The sequence below is a fragment of the Ailuropoda melanoleuca genome, chromosome 11, assembly GCF_002007445.2.
Source record: "Ailuropoda melanoleuca isolate Jingjing chromosome 11, ASM200744v2, whole genome shotgun sequence".
NCBI lineage: Eukaryota > Metazoa > Chordata > Mammalia > Carnivora > Ursidae > Ailuropoda > Ailuropoda melanoleuca.
Window position 1 is genome coordinate 33,722,360 of NC_048228.1, and position 15,393 is coordinate 33,737,752.

General features: G+C 38.2%; 1 protein-coding gene across 4 annotated transcripts in view; it reads left to right on the forward strand.

Annotated features, from left to right (window-relative positions):
- UNC5C (unc-5 netrin receptor C) overlaps positions 1–15,393 on the forward strand; it is a 338,832-nt gene that overhangs the window by 213,704 nt on the left and 109,735 nt on the right. For all 4 annotated transcript variants that reach the window (XM_019795351.2, XM_019795352.2, XM_002915290.4 and 1 more), the window contains exon 3: positions 5,602–5,745. In XM_019795351.2, coding sequence (XP_019650910.1) covers positions 5,602–5,745 — 144 coding nt within the window. The remainder of the gene's footprint in view (positions 1–5,601; positions 5,746–15,393) is intronic.

Sequence of the window (15,393 nt, forward strand, 5' to 3'; positions counted from 1 at the left end):
ACAAAAACATAACAAAACAAAACACAGATCCTTATTGGACACAGAATGCCAAAGGGAACCGAGTAACTAGAAATTATCACGTAAAAAAGGAACTCAGGTCAATGACCTAGGTGTGAAGTGCTTCCAAGCAACTCCCTGAACCATTCAGTCCCAGCCATGTTATTCTTTGTCTTTTAGGTAAATTCATCTTGACCACAAAGATTAAAAAATGTAATTAACAAAATTATACTTATAGAAAATCTAATATACCAGTAAATTGTAATTTTCAATTTTACAAAGTAATTTTAGTTAATTAGATGGCCTGTTTGTATATTAAATATTATATTAAAAATCCAAGGAAAATACTTCAGAGAAAAGTTGATAAATTGTGTGTTTACAATGTCTTCTTTTCCTGATGTAGTTTACAGATTGTCAGATGACTTCATGTAACATAAAACCATGTATTGATTGTAAAGTTCTGCCTTTCAGGTTACCATATTTTGGTTATTTTAGTGAGTAGATGATATAATTATCAGGGTTTTTTTGTTGTTGTTTTGTTTGGTTGTTTTTTTTTTTTTGGTATGACATCCTTTTAAATAATGCTGCTATTTTGTGTTATTTAATTTATATTAAGACATCTAAAACTGATATGTACCATTCTTTAGATCATATTAGTGAAAACTAATAAGATTAAGCTCTGGAAGAAAGCATGAAAAAGAGACCACGCTAATTCAATAACGTGTTGTAATATATCCCAGATCATCCCTACCTGCAGCTTAATACATTTCTCACCAACCTCTGTCCCGTGAATGTGCTTTAATGAGATTTGGTTGAGTGACCTCTGCAGCTCTTCTTCCAATAGGGAGAGTGTTGGAGGGAGCCAAATTGGTAGGTCTACACAACATGATACCTCAAACCTTCCCTTTGCCTTATGAAAGATACAGTAATTAAGAATAAATACAATTCAGGCATACATAACACCTCCGTCTAACGTGGGCTTAGGATGCTGTTTAGTGAAATGTACATGGGGTATCAGAAGGCGAGGATTTGATGACCACATGTTAAAAAATCTTCTGAGATGTTGCACAATTTTGGAGTAGAACTTAATAAGCAAGATAAATGAACAGCACAATGCAGGAGGCGATGTTTTTTCCTTCTTTATTTTTTTGGAACTTAACGTAATTTTTGACATTAGTGGACTCTTAATGTTTGCTGACAGTACTACAGATTATATTTCTCAGGGAATACAGATATTGCTTTAAATAATTATACAACAGTATTCATCATGTATTTGTGATCATTTTATAATAAACTCTAGAAAAACACTATTTGTGGTGCCTGAACACTATTATAAAATTAAAATTTTGCTAAAGATAAGGAATAAATGTCATTTTACCAGATTTTATTGCCATATGCATGTGTAGCCTTACAAAGATCCAATCAGAGGGTTGCATTTGCATCTGGATTTCTCAAATCATTTGAAGCTCCCTATTAGCAAGTGCATATTCATATTCATTATAAGACTCCTGGATACAGCATGCTAATTACTTGCCTGCACTCTGGCTCCCAAACCACAATGAATCCTATTATAAAAGCAGATCACTGCAAACTTCAAACAGCGTGCATCCTGGAGATGCCACTATTAAAGGAAGAATGCTGACGGGAAATCTTTGATCTTATCAGACGTGATGGAAAATACACATTTGTATTTGAGTAAATCTGTGGAGTGAAGCCTTTCCCCCCCCCACCCTTAAGTAACCTGAAACCAATTTCCAGTTCCCAAATGCTCTTCAAAGCAGCCCGCCTTGGAAGTAATGCTGATGGCATTACAAATTTCAAGGCAGCTTGCTTTTTCCATCTCAGGACTTCAAGCAGATTTAAAATTTTACTTTCAAAGAGAAAGAATATTACCTACTTTTACCCAAACCACTAGCCTCTGGTTTGATGAGCAGAATGTCATAGGTAATGAACTTACCTATGGTAATGAAAAGGTGGGATATAAGAAGGCATCTCAGAGCGTGAATGACGCAGCTGCTTGTAAGGCATGCTAAGCTATACGTGTTTAGAGACTTGCTGCTTCAGTTCTTTCTTGTTCTGGTGGTATTGACCAGAAGTTGGAGTGTAAACTTTGGGCCTGTGGCACGAAGACTGTACACAACTAATAATCCATCTCCTCCTGAATGGGGCGTCTATGAAGCTAAAGACAAAAATCGGTGTGTGCTTGACTCCGGCACCCACAGGGAGCCTGAGCCCCACAATTCAGCACATTCATACTATGAATAATCCCTGAGCAGGAGGGTGGGTCTGTGGCTTGTTAAAAACCCTCAGATTTGTGGTCAGTAGAAACATCCATGAGCCTATTTGGGCTGAAGGATACAGTGGCCCTAGTGAAGTTACCCTAGCATTTAATTAGGTTTCCTGTAATTGCTTTAAGTAAAAAGGCAGGGAGGGGAGGCGGGGGATAAGGAATGAAACCTGAATGTGGTTTTAATATCCTGAGCCCATTTGTTGCTGCCCTGCATTTTGGAAAAAGCCATTATAGTTCTGAGGAAATACACACTGCAGACTTATCAGCCCTTCGGTGACTGTAAATTTACTGCAACAACTTTTAAAGGAAGAGTTTTGTTTCCAGTAACTGAATTTCTGCATGAAGAGAGGAGGTATAAACAAGTAAAACAGGCAAAAGTATGAAATACCAGAGAGTGGAATAAAAAGAAAGGTGGGAGGTGAGGGGGAAAGCTGTGCTCCATCTTTCCACGAACATCTAGATACCAGAAAATGAGAATAATCACAGTATGACGGGAAAATGAGAGGACCTAAGCAGAAATTAGGAAAGTGAAAAGGGAGTAGTGTTTTTTGTTAATAAGTTGGGATTTCTGCCGTGGAGAATTGACTTATTTGGACATTGACTAAAATAATACACTAATCTTTTCATAGAGGAGTGAGGGATTTAGATATGCAGTTACTTGAAAATTATTTTTATTTTTATTTTTTTAAAGATTTTATTTATTTGACAGAGAGAGAGAGCATGAGTGGAGGGAGGGCAGAGAGAAGGAGAAGCAGACTCCCCACTGAGCAGGGAGCCCGACACAGGGCTTTATCCCAGGACCCTGGGACCATGACCTGAGCTGAAGGCAGACGCTTAACTGACTGAGCCACCCAGGTGCCCCTTGAAAATTCTTTTTAAAGGGTCAATGTGTAAGCATAAAAGTCTTGCTAATTTTCAAGACATTTATTTAATAAACTTTTGATCAGAAAGTTGTCCCATCAGGATCTTACCCTGCCTCGGGCTTATAAAATCCACTTTCCTGGGCTTCATTTCAGTTCAGGGACCCTTGAGTGGATCTAAGGGCTTAGTTGTTCCCATGACTCAAGTCCCCTCAGTTCTCGATAGCAAATTTTGCTAATTTCCCCAGTGGGACAGCATCTACTTCTATCGGGTGTTTATTAATTTCCCTGAGGGCTTGTACCCATTTGAGTATGTTCTAGGTTTTAGGGTAAGTTCTGGAATACTCTTTTTTAGTGTCTTTAGATGACACCTTCATGTCACCTATACCAAGAAGTCATGGTCACACAGTTTAAGAAATCATACCTTCTAGGAACTAAGCTCTATATCTTATACATATCAGACATACATGTGCGTGTGTGTGTGTGTGTGTGTGTGTGTGTATAAATTCTCATCTGATGATGTCATCTACTTGCTTAAAACACTTCTATGATATTTGTGACTTTCAGGAAGAAATTCCAAATTCTAAACATGGTGTGCAACAGGTTCTCAAACTATGGCATGCATCTACATTCTTCAGGTGCGTGTTAAACCACAAATCACTGGGTCCAGTTCTCAAGGTCTCTTATTCAATTTAAGTCTGGAGTGGGACCCAAGTTCCCAGGTGATGCTGACGAAACTGTTCTGGGGCCACACTTTGAGAACCACTGATCTACAAGACTGACTGTGTATTGACTGATCTTTTTCTTGCCTCTAGCTTCATCTCATGCCACTATCTCTGTGTTTGGTGCTCAGCTGTCTTCTGGGTTCCCAATCTCCTCATTCTCTTTTCTGCTTCTTCCCATTCGTTCTCTCCCTCTTCCTATATAATTTAACCAACTTAACTCATGTTGAATCCTTCATACTAAGTTGGGTTCACTTGTTATTCACTCTCATTTTCTCTATACTTCTCCTTTGTAGCATTGAACGCAATTGCAGTCAAATAATAAATTGCATAATCTGTAGTTAATATGTACTCTCTTCACAATGGTATAAGTTCATTGAGGGTAATGACTATCCTATTGTCCCTAGGGCAATATATTTTCCATAACTAATATGAAATAAATATTTGTTCAATGAATATATGAATGAATACGTGAATAAAAAGTACAAAGCAATATATTTCATCTTTCTTACTGTGCTTATACTTAACCCTAAGGGTCTCCCTGTTAGTTCTCTCAACAGGCACTTCATTCCGAAAGAGTGTGCAGGAAAATTGGCAGTTGCCCACATACATTGTTCAGATGAGCCTTCTTGCTCAGTGCAAAGAGGCACCTTGCAGAATGACTCTCTGAAATAGGCCTTGATACATCAAGATAAATACTCTTAAAATGATAATCCCAGATTCTTAGTTAAATTTTTGTTATTCAGGATTCCATAATGCTGTAAAATAAAATCCAATTATTTGAGCATTTTAGCTGGAAGCCACTTTAACAGGATTTTGGTTACATTACAATTATTGAGAAGCATTTGGGCTTTCAAAATATTATTCATGAAAACTTTAAAGTCATACATTCTTTGGATAGAATAGCAGGGGTTTGTTAACTAAGACTAGTATTTTTTTTAAAGAAAACATTGTGCCTTAATAACTAAAATACAACTATGAAAATAACTTAGTTTTAGATAATCACCACATATTTATAGAGTACTAGGTCATATTGTAATAAAAGCTGATATATATATTTATGAATTATGTACTTATGATTATAGTTTTAAGTCATTCTCATTTCTTGTGAAGAGTTAGGAAGATTCAGTTATTGTAAAACTATGTAAAGTGTTGTAAAACTGTATATAGCTGTATGGTACCAGATGATACTATAATAAAATATGATATATATATTTATATACATAAGCCAATATATGTTTATGATTTATATACTTACGATTACAATTTTAGGTTCTTCTCTGTCATTTCATGTGAGGAGTTAGGAAGACTTAATCCTTGTAAGGTTATGTATAGCACACGGATATCTTACTCATGACCTATATAATGGGGATACAATCCTTAGAAGAGGTGAAATTCATGTTCATGTTTGAATATACCAGGGAAGCTAACTCAGCGAAGGGTGAATATTTGTCAGACTATTTGGGAAAAAAGTGTAATTTTGTGCAGTGATAGATCTACTCCTCTTTCATCTTCTGATGAAAGAGGAAGATTTGAAATAGCAAATAAGAAAATGAAAAAGTCGGGAGTCAAATAACGGGAGCCAGAGGAAAATCACAGGTGGAAAGAGACAATATCTGGGATGTTGATCGATGCATCAAGATGGATCACTGGGGGGAAACACACGGTACGATGTTTTGTAGTTCGCTAGTACAAGCCTTCTCCTGACTTAAATCTCCCTTTCTCTTGGCAGGTCTCATTGTCCGGGAAGTGAGCATTGAGATTTCACGCCAGCAAGTCGAAGAACTCTTTGGGCCTGAAGATTACTGGTGCCAGTGTGTGGCCTGGAGCTCAGCGGGCACCACGAAGAGCAGGAAGGCCTATGTGCGCATCGCATGTGAGTCATTGCATATGGACACCCTGGGCTCCAGAACCTGGTGGAATGTGGGAAAATGTAGACCGTCACTGGCTCTAGATTCAAAGAACCCTAGTCAGAACTCCCAGATTTCTGCATTTGAGCTACACTTGCCCCTTAAGTCACCAGAATATAATTTTTTGTTTCAAGACATGGACAGTTTCTCTTTAGAGATGTGAAAGAATTAGTGATACTTTTAAAAGATCCTGAGTTTTCTTTTTTTAATCTGGTAAGAATTAGGCTACAGGAAAACCAACTATATTCCTTTAATGAGTTTATTCCACCAATGTGTTAGAACAATGTTGATTACTTTTACTGTTCGAAATAGAAATTACCCATACAAAGCTTCTCTGTTTACTTTTTGGAACCATTCGAGTGCATCAAATACTCCGCTGTTTTCCAAACTGTGTTAAATTCTGGAGTATTCATGTTTATGGAGAGGTTAAGAAGTGCCTTACAAAAAAGGGTTCCATAATCAAATAAAGGTGGGGAATTTTTTTTTTTTGAACAAAGTTAAATAGGTTTATTCATTGCAAAATTCTCAGATTTTTAAAAATGCTAATGCATATTATGCCTAAGAGAGATGTAGCCTGCAGCTCTCTTTGCAAGCCCCTTTTCTCAATGAGTGCTATTCACATCTTGAGCAGCACGAATGCCGCTTTAATCTGTCTTAAGGTTGCATACTGAGATATTTTCTCAAGTCTGAGACCACTGAAATCCCTGTGAATTATATTATTGGAACTCTTTTGTATGTCTGCATTTATTTAAATTGTAAGTGATGGATGTCAGTATCACCCACCTATCACACGTCACTGCGTCCCAACAGTTTTGGCTCTGAGGCTTCTTCCAGTTCCCTGCTCTCCTCTTCCCTTCCCTCCTACTTGATCCAGATCAGAAGCCGCTGCTAACACGCCCCAGTTAGTCCCCATGGCTCCCGTTGTTTCGCTTTTCTAGCACGTTGTCCATGTTACCACTGATGCGATCTCCGTAAAACTCAGATCTCTGCAGATCGCCTCCCTTCCTGCTAAAATGTTACAGTGGCCTGTGAGATAAAGTAAAGATTCCTTACGATGCCATATGCCATCATGCAAGTCTGCTGGGGCCAACGTACAAAGTGCCACAGACCGGGTGGCTTAGCCAGCAGAAATCCCACAGTTCTGGAAACAGCAAGTCTGAGGTCAAGGTGCCAACAGTGCTGGCTTCTCCGAGAACCTCTCTCCTGGCCCTGTTGATGGCTGATTTCTCCACATCTTTGCACGTTCTTTCCTCTGTGACTCCAGGCCCAAATTTCTCTTCCTGTAGAGACACCAGTCACATTGGATTAAATCCACCCTAAAGGCCTCATTTTAACTTCGTCACCTCCCTTTTTAAAGGCCCTGTTTCCAAATAAAGTCATATTCTGAGGTGTTGATGGTGAGGACTTCAACGTGTGAATAGTTCAGCCCATGACAACCGTAGTTCATGGTTTACATATTCAACCGATGTTTCCAATTCCAACCACAGAGAACGTTTCCATTTTCGTCACACTAGATCAGCAAGACTTTGGTTTCTGCACTTTCCAGTGACTGTTCACACTGAAGGCTTTCACCCTTCTCTCATTCTCTTCATTATTTGTAAACATTCATTTAACAATATTTAGTAAGCATTTACTCTGTTCTTTTGACAGTTGTAGGTACTGGGTATGGAGCCAAAACCAAGACATGTAAAGAGCCTTGACTTCTCAGAGTTTCTGTTGAGGTGGGCAAGGGCAAACTCGAAATGAAATAAGTAATCATCACGACCAGAGCAGATGGTCAGCGCTACAAAGAGTAGTAAAGCAGGAAAAGAGGGTATGCTGTGCTGGGAGAGGGTGGTCAGGGAATTCCTCTGGAAAATGTTGAGAGTTGAAGAAGCCTGAAGGAGGGGGGCAGGGGGACTGAGGCAGAGGGAGCAGGAAGTGCCACGAACACTAATACTCGGAGGCAGGCATGCGCTGGCTTTCCTCGGCGGATGGCCCAGGACCCTGTAGGTGTCATAGCTTTGGTGCTTAGAGAAGAGAACTTTGGAATGTTTTCAGCAGAGCAGTTCATGATCTGACTTCTGTGTTAGCAGAATCATGACTTGTGTTGAGAATAGATCAAGGGTAGAAGCACAAAGCCCTTGTGAGGCTGTGTCTCCGAGAGTTGTTAGACTTGCATAGCTTAGAAGCGCAGACAGGGTGCAGCCTGGCTCTTGGATACAGCAGTTCCCCTTATCTGCGGGGGATATGTTCCAAGACCCCCAGTGGATGCCTGAAACCGCAGATACTACCAACCCCATATATGCTATGTTTTTTTCTGTATATACCTATGATAAAGCTTAATTTCTAAATTAGGCACAGTAAGAGATTAACAACAATAATGATAAAATAGAACAATTGTAACAATAACTGTAATAACTGTTAGTGCGTGTGGTCTCTCTCTCAAAATATCTTACTGTGCTGTACTCGCCCTTCTTCTCATGATGATGTGAGATCATAAAATGCCTGTGTGATGAGGTGAGTGACACAGGCATTGTGACATAGCATTAGCCCACTCTTGGCCTTCTGATGATAAGTCACAAGGAAGATCATCTGCTTCCGGGCTGTAGTTGACTGGGGCTAACTGAAACCGCCGAAAGCAAAACGGCAGACAAGGGGGGACTATTGTATATTTAAAGGTGGAGGTAATAGCTTTTGCTGAAAGACTGGATGTGAGATGTGAGAGAGAGAGAAGAAAAAATGATTCAAGAGGCTCGAGCTTTTTGAAGAATTTGTTTCAAATGTCTTTAGTGAAGTCATTCCTGTCTCATGGGTCTCCAGAGAGATAGGCATTCCTTTCTCAATCCTTTCAGAGCAGTGTGTTCGTTCTCTTAATATAGGGCTTGTCTCAGTTGAATTATATTCACTTGTTGTAACATCTGTGTTTCATGCCAGCAAGTTCTTTGAAATCAATTTTGCTTAATTCAGTTTTGCTTAACTTTATATCTTTCATGCTTAGCACAATGCCTAGAACATCGTAGATGTTTAATAAATTTTGTTGAATTAAAAGTGTTATAAAAAATCTGAGTGAAGTTTATTAAAATGCTATATATTAATCTTTCCTCCCAGAGCATATCTAAAGAGATTTTCTCTTTGTCTTACGCGGATTCACCATGACATAGACTCTGAGACGGAGACACGCATGCAAGCAAAATGTACTGAAGAGTACTCTTAGGGACAGTGCCCGTGGAGGAATGCAGGCTGTAGGATTGGGCAGAAGGAGAAATTGAGCTGCAGGGCAGGTATGACAAAGGATGGCCCCATAGGGAGCTCTGGAGTGCAAATGGCCCTTCAGAGTTGCCCCATCTTGAAATACAGAGGTGAGCGGGCCTTTGTTCCTCCATCCGTAGTCAATGGATGCCGGCCCTTATTTTACTCCCAGTCCCTACCAGTTTGTGTGACCTGGGTCAAGTCAGTTCTCCTCAACTGAGGGCAGTTCAAGAGAGAAGCACAGAGCTTTCTCACAGGCAACACTCCCAAAAAGTGGGGTCAGTCCTGAAAAGGGATCTCATTGGCATGCCCCTACATTCACTATAATCGTCTACCACAAATCTTGAAGACTTTATTGTATTAATTATGAAGCTCAAAGATATTTTTAAACATTTTAAAAAGAAACAAGAAACTAATTGTTTTGGTCAAATATTTAAATGAATTCAAAGTTAGCTTCTAATTATAATCAAAAGAGGTACAATGATATAAGACTATATTTCTATCTTTCAGTGCTATGTCTTCATTAATATCAATTATAACGAATATTTAAAATTGCCAATTTATATTCCATACTAAACTGGCTTGCCTAAAAGCTGAAGTTTAAGGGCTACATAGTTCCAAATGAGGAATCTCTTATTATGCCAATTCCAAATATATATATACCTGTATGTATATAATATCATAGCATAGGTATGGTGTGTGTGTGTACACTCTATATATGTCCCTATTCTGCACATAAAAGTTAAATACATATAAGAACCCCATCTTTCTTTGCAATGTATTATATAAACTTTGCTGAACGTAATTTGACATTTTTAAATAATAAGAAAACAAACTCTTAGTAAGAGATTAATTTGCCCATGGCCCCTTTTTGTCTTCATGTCATAAGATTGAAGAACAGTTTGCCTGTAGTTCCATACTTTACTGAACTCATATATGTGTGTGTGGCCAAAGAACACCATCCGATATGTAAAGCTGTAACCATATAGATCTCTATCATGTTTTTTAAAAAAAGGTTAAATTTCATTACTCTTTATTAAGACTGATTTCTACCAAGCAAGTTCTTGCTAATATTGCACGAAGCTTGCAGATTTCCTAGTTTGCCCTGTTTCACGTGAGCCTGTGGGGCTTTGCCCAGTGATATTTGACAGATGGCCATCACATAAACTGCAATTAAAGTTTAAATTTGTCTCAGGCAAAGATAACTATGATGTTAAGGTTAAATAAATGCAATTATGTCTCACCTAATTAGACTTATACTCATGTGTACGATAGAGGGGCTCCTTGTTCTTTCACAAAAAAGCTCTATTTTCAGAAGTTTATAAGGCAGGAATGAATATTGGCTATGTGTTTATTCACTTATAATATTTCATTTATTCAAACTATATAAAATATAAAAAATAAGTTTGTGACACAATCAAGGCAGAAGAGAAAAAAAGGAAATATGGAAGTTAGAATTTAGCCAGGCATGGGCTGAGAACGTCACATGCCTGCTCTAGAATGGTGCACGCTTACTAGAGGGCCATGCCAGTGTCCTACGTGGGTGCTGTGGCTTCCATTGCAGAGAGAGGAGTTGCTTCGGAGAGACCTCAAGTGTACCCCAAGTAGAGCCTTTATGAGAATATGGCTACCAGTTTCATTGGGTTGTTTCTTCCAGTATCCCTTATTATAAAGCCAGTGGGGAAATTCCTAGTGTTAAGGTAGGAATATAATTGAGGCAAGATGTTAGCAAACACTGTCATTCTCTGGGCAATGTCTTCATTTTGAAAGGGCTGCTGTTTTGATGTTGTCATTGTTGGTGATGTGCTGGTTGTTGTCCGTGGGGAGGGATACAATGTCAGTAGCATTGTGGAATGGCTAGAGGACAGGTTTTGGAGCCAGGCTGACTTATGTCCAAATGCTAGTTCCATCACTTACTAATATGACCTTGGTCACGTGACTTAACCCCTCTGAGCCTTGGTTTCATCACCCATGAAATGTAAATGGTAGGGTTATTTTAAGATTAAATTGGATAAACTTGTAAACCATATGGCATAGTGCCAGTCACAAAACAAATGCTCGGTGAATGATAACAGGTGTTCGTAACAACAGGTATTAGGGTTTAAACTTTACTTGTGCATTTTGAAACTTATCCATACTGAGCTAACATTTTTTTCTTTTCCTTTCTTTTTTTTTTTTTCTGAATTAACATTAAGAACTAAAAAGTTTCTTCTTGTTTTACAACTTCATGTCCCAGGCCTTGGCTCTCAGTCCTAGAGGATGAAATTCTCTGCCAGTTCGCGTACAATTAGGTTGTAATTTTTCCCCCATGCCCGAGGATGGAGGAGCACTGCATATGGTCACCCTTCTCCTTACGATTCAGGAGTCAGAGTGGATTTATGTGCACAGAGAATCCATCTTCCTGGGAATGGCAGGATAGTTCCTAAGGATTTTTTTCTTTATTCTGTGTGCAAATCAATAAATCACAAAGGCCACTGGCTACAGATTGGAACATGATAGTTCCTGGGAAGAATGAAGGAAGATCAAGGTGGCCCTCTCTGCTCAGCTCTCATTGCTCACTTGTCCTTTTCCCTGGGATCAGAACCACCTTGTGACCACGTGTGGGTTTGGACCAAGCCTGGTTCACATTTGTGGGTCTGTAATGTCTCGCATTCTATCCAGAACAGTAGTGTCCAGAGACACGTGATGCCAGCCACTTATGTCATTTAAACTTTTCCAGTAGCCAACCTTAAAAAAGTAAAAAGAAACAGGAAAAATTATTTTTAGTACTATATTTTTTAGGCCAGTATATCTCAACTATTACTCCAACAAAGTAACTAATATAAACAAGCATTAATGAAATACCTTATATTCTTTTTTGCATGGTTATCTTTGAGATCTGATGTGTTTACACTTAAAAAGACTAGCTACAGCTCAGTTGTTCAAGAGCCCCATGTGGCTAGTACTGGACAGATGGGCTCTAGAATTAATGGTTAAAATGGTGGCACTGTTTCAATCACTTTGTTTCTCACCTCACAGTTACCTTTTTTTTTTTTCCTTTTAGTGAAAACACATAAAACCCATTCTCTTAACAAATTTCAAGTACCTAATAGTGTGATTCACTGTAGTCACCATGCTGCAGAAGAATATTCCCAGAACTTACTCATTTAGTAACAAAGTTTATCCCCTTTGACCAACACTTGGTGGATTAGCTCATTTGATCCTTGCAACAATTCCATGTGACAGGTGCAATAATCACTATTTTACAGATGGGAAAATTGACAACAAAGGGAGATTAAAAATCCTGCCTGAGTTCACAGCTGGTATATGGAGAAGCTGGTCTGACCAGCAAGAGAGTCCACGCTTCTAACAAATACTCTGGGTACCGACAGGAGAGGAGGGGACTCACGGTGATTTTTGTGTCAGGTAGTAGTTCACAAAATGATCTTATTTTCCACGGGCATAATGTTATCAGCTCACTATTACATTGTGCAGAAGTACTGGAAGGCCTCGGGTTCCGGCCTCTCTCCTATTGCTGGGTCGTCTCCAACCACACCGGCTTCCTTGATTTCAGAATGCAGTACACTCATTCAAATATAGGCTCTTTGTAATACCTGTGCCTTCCCACCCAGAATATTCTTCCCCAGTTCTTCAATGTGGGTCAGGCTCACTCTCTTCTTTCATTCAGATTTCTGCTGAGGTGTCACCTTTTCAGAGGGGTCAACCCTGACCAATTGACCTAAAGCCCACTGATCCCAACTCTGTCACTCTCTTAACCCCAAACCTGCTTTAGTTTTTCTTGAGAGCATTTCTCCTCATTAGTCTTTGTTTCCTGTTATGTTGACTGTCTCCACCACAATATAAGCTTCACAAGATCAGGCACTTTATTTTCTTTATCGTGATGCCCCCAATGCCTAAAAATAGTGCTTTGCACGTGGTTGGTGCTAAGTAACTGAAGACATAAATAAATGGAATGAAATTGAATTAAACCAGAAGCATAAGATGGGACAAAGTGATGATGTTATTCAATGCTAATGATACATTCTTTTAGGAAAGATGTTTTATCAGCTACGTAATTCAAGGACATCAGGTAATTTCTGTTGTGGGGCAGTAGTATCTTCAATTAAACAGATGTAATCTTGTGAATTATTGTGAATTATTATATATAGAAGTCATTGCTCATGACCTTATGTGTTTCTTTTCCATTCCTACCTGTCCATGGGGCAGAAAAGAAGATTAAATTATACTAAATTATAAGGATTTGACGAAATAATACATTTCTTTAACCAGGTGGCCCGAAAGATTTAGGTTATATTATGGTATATATATTTATGGTTATATTATGACAGAGTCTGGCAGCCTAACACCAAATACCTTGGTGGAGTTCAGCCCAGTTTACCAAACACACCAGAATAAATGGCTGTTTACTAACATGCATTTCTGAGCTGTGGTTTGATCCCTTGTGCAATGGTTGAAGCCCCTAATAAGCCAATTATAAGTTACAGAGGCCAGATTTTGAATTAGATAAGATTAACTGCACAATTGAGACGTTTTTTGGTAGTAAGACAAAAATCTTTAACCATAAATTTCTTCTTGTTTCATATAAATCTCAACTGTTACATTAAATAGTTCATCACATGGTTCCTATTTCAAGATTAAAAACCATAAGACATACCTGATTGCATCAGTCTGTATTTTTTCAAACATATTTTCTATTGTGTTTGTACAGAAATTCCCGATTCGCTGAGTTCCCACAAATCCATCGACATTTATAGCTCATGTTTATTCTGAGAGGTAGACAACCAGTTGATAGAACACTGTCTCATAAGTTATATTTTGGGAGAAATCAGCTCTCTGTGTGTTATAGGCAGGGCTGGTAACCCACTGGACTAAAATATGTCGTTAAAGTAATGTTTTATGCTGGATGAAAAGGGAAGTTTATGGCTAAACTGCTTATTTGCAAAAAAAAGCTTGTCTGCAAACATTGCATTCATTTCTTTGTACTCTGAGAAAAGAGCCTTAACTTTTTGATATGTCAGGTTCCTCATCCATAAAGTTGGCATGTTTCTTATTATTTATCCCTAAGACATACCTTAAAGAATATTGTGATGGCATATAATCATTTTTTTCAAAAACTAAAGATGCAGTGTGAATGTAAAAGAGTGGCTTGTATGGGTTTTTTTTCTTCCTCTTCTCTGTAATGGATGTCATTTGCAGTTCTAGTTCTAAAATATTTATTTTTAAAAAAAACCCTTTAGCAAAACTGAGTACAAATATGTTTGTCCTATAAATGCCCCAAAGCCAAGAAATAAAGAAGAATGGCTGAAACGTGTTTCCCTTCTTCAGGGACTTTGTTCACTTGGGATTTCTCTGTTTAAATGACCTCTGTGCAGTAAGGGATAGCCATCCCTGGGTAAAACTGAAGAGCTTGCCAAAATAATCCTTCTGCTGCTTTCCTTAAAGATCATTCCAATCTCTATCTCTGGATATAAACTATGATATTATGGAAGTGTTCACTGTAAATCCCTAAGAGTGGTCAAAAACATTACTTTTTTAAAATGTAGAAAGAGTTTACAAAATAGAACTCCAATACTTAGGAACAGGGAACTTAGGTAACTTGGCCAAGTCACTTGTTTAGGAAATGGTAAATCTGAGTTTTAAACAAACTTGTGACACTTCCTGACTTTTCAACCTAATTATAGCAGAAACTTCATGTAGTTCATTTTTGCTGTTTGGTTGCTTGGGCTTTGTTTTGTTTTAACTTTCACAATATTTGAGAGGAAAAAGCAAGTAAAAAGAGAACCCCATCCAACATCGTGTCCCTTACATTTAACAATCACTATGAGTTGCTGAATAAAAAAAAAAATAAAAATAAATCATGATTTTTTTCTTTAATTCCAGCCAAGATAAGGTAATCTATTCCTTAAAAAATGGCAAAATTTTAGGGTTCAATAGCCTTAAGGTAGGGATTTTTTACTTTTAATAAGTGCCCCAAGCTCCGAAGAGTAATCGAGTCCTCTCAAAATATGCTACACTGGCCAGTTCACAGCGGTTATTTCCCATTAACAGCCAGAGTTGGTGATTTAAGCATCAGTGGTACTCTGCTATGACAACATAATTAACACCTTTTATCATTATTGGAAGAAAGATACTTCTTTTCCTTCTAAAAACACAAGTACTATGACTAAATGTGACCATAGAACTATTTTATTCACTAGAGGAGCACTTTGAAAATACATTAAAACAATTTTTTTTAAGTTTTAAAAAATGTTCAGCACCCCTCTGTTCACTGAACATGTAAAAGAAGTAACTGAAAATTTGGAAATATGAAAATGTGAGTCATAATAAAGCAGCTGGATTTGAAGCTCGATGCCAGGACAGACCCATGTCAGAAAGTACAGAAG